Raw genomic sequence first — 5,866 nt, 5'->3', positions numbered from 1 at the left:
AATAATAATAATAATAATAATAATAATAATAATAATAATACGTTTTGATGATATGCCTCTAAAGTGCCATGCAAATTTATGGCACTATATAAATAATAATAATAATAAGTTGTTGCTGTTGTTGTAGTTGTTTTGATGATATGCCTGTTGAACCCTCCCCGATGGCTTAAATCTTGGCCTCAGAGGGAGCGATCAGGCAGACCCAGCAACATCAGGGACTGCCTGAAGGACAAGACTTCTCCCTCCTTTAACTGTCACTTTGTATTTTGTATTATATTGCAATTTTTATTGTACACCGCTATGATCATTGCGGAATAGCGGTCTATAAATAAAACGTATTATTATTATTATTAAATAAAGATTAGATTAAATAAAATCATTTAAGCATAAAATCATGAATGAATGAATGAATGAATGAAATGTTATTTCTAGACCGCTATTCCTTGCAGATCACAGCGGTTTACAAAAACATCATCAAAAACACAAACACCATCAAAACCAATACAAAGTGACGAACCATAGCCCAACAATACAAAAACCCACCCATACCATTTAAAAGCAATACAAAAAAATTCTAAAAGCATTCCATACAATCATTCAATCTAAAAACAATTAAAACCCGTATAACAAATTAGCTGGATGGAACAAAATGCACAGGGGGAGAAAGGATAACATCAAGGCACATGGGGGAAGGCTTGACGGAAAAGAGAAGTCTTCAGATTCTTCCTAAAGAGATCTAGAGGTTGCTGAGCAGAGCTCGTCGGGCAAAGAGTTCCAGGTCTGTGGGGCCATGATGGAAAATGCCCTTTGTGACGAAGACACACACCTTGCCTTGGGAACTCTTAACAAATGTTTTCCGCCCGATCTGAGAGTGCGGGGCAGACTGTATGGGGAGAGGTGGTCCTCCAAGTACCCTGGTCCCAAGCCATTTAGGGCTTTATAGGTCATTACCAACACCTTGTATTGCGCCTGGAAGTGACTAGGCAGCCAATGTAGATCTTTCAATATAGGTGTTATATGGCTGGTCCTGGAACATCCAGTGACCAGCCTCGCTGCCATATTCTGAACCAATTGTAGCTTGGTTACAAGTCAAACATAAAACCGTTTAAGCACTATACAGATCTTTATTCCAACAAGCGTATAGGAAGTGACTTTCACCAAGAAGGGATTTTTCCTGTTCTTTGCTTTGAACAGAAATAGCAGGTACATTTCTATACCGCTTATCAGTGCACTTACGTAAGCACTCCCAAAGTGGTTTACAAAGCATAAGCTACTTGTCTCCCAACAAGCTGGACTGGATGGCCCTAGTGGTCTCTTCCAACTCTACGATTCTAAGCTGGGGACTCATTATAGCAACCTCAGAGGGATGCAAGCCTGAGTCGAGCTTGAGCCCTTGGCTGGCACTGAACCCGCAACCTTGTGGTTTGTGGGCGAGTGGCTGTCAAGTTACCAATCTAGAGGGCTTTAAAAAGGCCATTAAGATGGATCTCTTCCGGCAAGCCTTCCCGGAATAAAATGCTCGGCCACAAATAAGACTTCCCCTCCAGTGAACTCTGCCCATGATGATTTTTATTTAGCTTAGTCAGTTTTAATATGTAGTTTTAATCTTACATTGTTTAATCTTGTTTTAAGGGGGGGGGGCATTATGTATATATGGATGTATTTTCACCTGTTGTAAGCCGCTTTCATTGCCTGGCAAAAAGCGGGATAGAAATAAAAATTTTATTATTTATTTAACCACTGCGCCAGAGGGCTCTTGCATAACAATGATAACAGTACCAACAACAGTAATAGTTATGTTTATTTACACAACACCTTCCTACCAAAACTAGGACTCAAGGCAATTTATACAAATGGAAGCAGTGTTCTAAAATGAAATTGTTTTAAATGGTTTTAATTCTATAGATGACTCAGGCCAGGATGGTACTTGGCATTTACGTAGCAAGAGACGGGCATCGCAGACCTTTCCTCGGTGGCCCTGTCAAGGTGCTGGGACCCAGATAGGGTGCCGAGGCCTCCTCCGCTTCAGCTGGCAAGGGGTGGGTTTCCTGGACATGATGCGTGACTCCTTGGAGGAAATGCTGCAAAGATGGCCCGGCTGCCAACTTGGCATGGAAGTCTTCCAAGCTTCCCTTGCCTTTGGCATCTTCCTCTGTACATGTTCTTGAATCCAGACCACAAGTAGAATGCCAGGCTTGGAATAGTTTCTGTGAGGTCCGCCGCAGAGGCCTTTGGCAGAGGAAACTGGCACTTCCCAGAATGCCATGCATGGAGGGCAGCATCTTCAGCCAAAGCAGCTCCTGGCTTCCTGAAACCAATTTTAAAAGATTTGCAATTTTATGAAATATTTTTCCAAGGGAAGAGAAGGCACAATCCTTTGCAAAGCAGACTAGTAATGGGAAATACATGACTACAAAACCCATGATATGACACACAACACATACATCGTGTGCAGGAAGAATTGTGTTTGCGATCATCACACAAAAAGACTTGCTTTATTACTAAATAAAGCATCTGAGGGTGCATCTACACAAGCTGCATTGAACCTATCACTAGATGACTAAGAAAGAATGGATTCTGTGTAAAAATAAAACCTGTTGTTGTTTTTTGCAAGACGAGCAAAAGATCAGAAAGCTAATAATACCTTTGAGGTAACCCAATCCCCACTTACTTCCTATGTAAATCAGATTAATGAGGAAAGAAGTCATGTTCTAGTGGCCTATGGTTCTGTTTGGAAAGGACTAATCCAATAGAACAAATACTTGCAGGAAGACCTGCTTTGCATCTCCAGATCAGGAGAGCATCCTGCCATATGTTCTGTGGAAGCATGTGGCAAATGTTTGTGTGCTGCTGATCTGCCTTTCTTCTCATGTTCATTTCTGCTTGTTTTAAATGAGTAATTCTTATTAAAATAAATGAAATAAAATAGAGTAATAAAACAAACTCTGGTTCTGCAAATTGTAGTTTTTGGTGGCACCAGAGCTTTAACTGCCCTGGGTCGATGCTAGGGAATTATGGGACTTGTAGTTAGAATCATAGAATCACAGAATCCTAGAGTTGGAAGAGACCCCAAGGGCCCTGATCCAGTCCAACCCCCTTCTGCCATGCAGGAAATCCAAATCAAAGCATCCCTGACAGATGGCCATCCAGCCTCTGCTTAAAGACCTCCAAGGAAGGAGACTCTATCACCCTCCAAGGAAGGAGTGCATTCCATTGTCAAACAGCCCTTACTGTCAGGAAGTTCCTCCTAATGTTGAGGTGGAATCTCTTTTCCTGTAGCTTGCATCCATTGCCCCTTTGTGTCCTGTTTTCTGGAGCAGCAGAAAACAAGCTTGCTCCCTCTTCAATATGACATCCTTTCAAATATTTAAACAGGGCTCTATCATATCACCTCTTAACCTTCTCTTCTCCAGGCTAAACATCCCCAGCTCCCTGAGTCGTTCCACATAGGGCTTCATGGTTTCCAGACCCTTCACCATTTTAGTCGTCCTCCTTTGGACACATGGCTCCAGTTTCTCAAGTTCTGTGAGGCATTTAGCTTTCTCTGTCAGAACACTCTGGCACCATCAGAAACTACAGTTCCCAGGATTCCCTAGCACTGAGCCAGGGCAGTTCAAGGGGTCTCAAACCAGATTAATTCTGCAGTGTGTTTTGGTCCAAAGTGTTTTAGAACAAAGGTCCAAAAGAAAACAAAAAAACCTTACAAATACACAAGTATATTGTTATTTGGTGTTTATTTTAATCTGTTGTTTGTATATTTTCCTTGAATCGTATTGTATTTTGTATTACATTTTATTTTCTAGAATGTCTGCCACTGGCAGCTCCATCTGATTTTATTTATTTATTTATTCTATTTTACGTACAGCACTGTGTACACTTTATAACTAAAGTTTAATAATAATAGTAATAGTAAAATCAGATTAGTTAAACTATTAGTGGAGAATATTAAGGGGGGAAAGCATCCTGCGAAATCAGACAAGCAAATGGAAGTACAGGATTAAAAATGCGTAGGCAAACGGGAATGAAAACGGAAATGACGACGGAAACGGCGTGAAGGAGGTCCAGCGCTTTGCCATTCCTTTGACCTTCTTCCGTTTCAAAATTAAAGTTGGAGAACAAAAATTAAAGCTCTGCTGCAAATTGCAGAGCAATGTTATACATTTTAAATGGTTTCTATTTTTAACATATTATATTTTAATTTATAACTGTTTCAACCAAAAAAATTGTCTCATTATTTTTTAAAAATTTTATATTTACATATTTTAATATTCTCTCTCTCTCTCTCTCTCTCTCTCTCTATATATATATATATATATATGTATATATACACACACACACACACACACGTTGTTTGCCACCTTTAGTCCTTCTGTTGGGAGAAAAGTGGGATATAATAAAATAATGTATTATTATTATTATTATTATGTTGGGAGAAAAGCAGGATATAAGAAAAGAAAATAATGTAATAATAATTTATTATTATGTTGAGAGAAAGGCAGGACATAAGAAAATAATATCAATAATAATAATAATACCTGTCTTGGGTCTCAGGATGGGAGGCAGGCAGAGGGTATTGACTAATTAATTAATTCCCTAATTATGCAGGCATCATTAAGTTATTATTATTATTATTATTATTATTAATTAGTTAGTTAAGTAAGCAAGCACCCCAGTCATTAATTATAATTCTCACCACCATCATCCTTATGATTATGACTATGAGACACTATCATTACCTGCAAGAGAAGGCAAGAGAGGCGCCCAGCTGCCGGAGCCTCACTCCCTCCCCGCCTTGCCTTGCCTTCCCAGCCTGAAAGCTTAAGAAGCCACTCGCGTGGGGCTCCCCAGCGACTTCCGGTCCGTCCCCCTCACCCTTCCCACCGGAAACTACGTCACCCGCCTCAAAGGTTCCTGCCTCCAAACGTTCCGCCTGGGCCTCGGAATTTATTATCATCATCATTATTAATAAAGTTTATGTCGATAGCCCCATAATAAACTTTGTGTGGCCCTTTACAGGCATGTCATCAAAGCAGCATATATAACCTATACATACATTCATATATATATATATATATATAAGCATACAATCTAAAAGCCATAAAATATAAAACTGCTATACAAAACTAAAAGCAAACTACTTTGTTGTTGTTAACGTTTATTTATATAGCCCATAAATTTGCATGGCATTTTACAGGCATGTCATCAAAACAAATGATTTAATAATAATAATAATAATAAGGTTTCTTTATATAATGCCACACATTCCCATGGCATTTTACAGGCCTCTCATTAAAATGGATGATTTCTTATTATTACTATTATTATTATTATTAATGTTTTTTTATATAACACCACAAATTTGTGTGGCACTTTATAGGCGTGTCATCAAAGCAGCACATTTAATAACCTGCCAATGGCATACAATATAAAAGCCATGAAATATAAAACTACTACAGCACTTTAAGGCATAATCAAAACAGGTTATATATCATCATCATCATCATCATCATCATCATCATCATCATCATCATCATCATCATCATGTTTCTTTATAGAACGCCACAAATTTAAATGGCACTTTACAGCATCATCAAAACAGATTATTATTACTCATCAAAACAGCATATTATGCGTGTGTGTGTGTGTATATGCATACAATCTAAAAGCCATAAAATATAAAACTACTATACAAAATTAAAAGCAAGTTGTGTGGTTAAAATACAAAACTATAAAAGAACAACTAATACCTATAATCAAATATAATCAAACACCGCTATGATCATTGCGGAATAGCGGTCTATAAATAAAACATATTATTATTATTATTATTATTATTATTATTATTAATATAACATTATAAAACAAT

At 38.1% G+C, this 5,866-nt stretch overlaps 1 protein-coding gene across 1 annotated transcript in view; it reads right to left on the bottom strand.

Annotated features, from left to right (window-relative positions):
• CDK5RAP1 (CDK5 regulatory subunit associated protein 1) overlaps nucleotides 1-4,865 on the bottom strand; it is a 26,576-nt gene extending 21,711 nt beyond the window's left edge. The window contains exons 1-2 of the mRNA XM_042465434.1: nucleotides 4,737-4,865; nucleotides 1,964-2,308 (exon numbers count right to left, since the gene is read on the bottom strand). Of these exons, the coding sequence (XP_042321368.1) occupies nucleotides 1,964-2,282 (319 nt within the window). The 5' untranslated portion in view covers nucleotides 2,283-2,308; nucleotides 4,737-4,865. The remainder of the gene's footprint in view (nucleotides 1-1,963; nucleotides 2,309-4,736) is intronic.
• Nucleotides 4,866-5,866: the final 1,001 nt, after the last annotated feature.

Source organism: Sceloporus undulatus, chromosome 4 (genome assembly GCF_019175285.1).
Source record: "Sceloporus undulatus isolate JIND9_A2432 ecotype Alabama chromosome 4, SceUnd_v1.1, whole genome shotgun sequence".
NCBI lineage: Eukaryota > Metazoa > Chordata > Lepidosauria > Squamata > Phrynosomatidae > Sceloporus > Sceloporus undulatus.
Note: the sequence above shows the minus strand (reverse complement) of the source record. Positions and strands in the feature narration are given on the sequence as shown.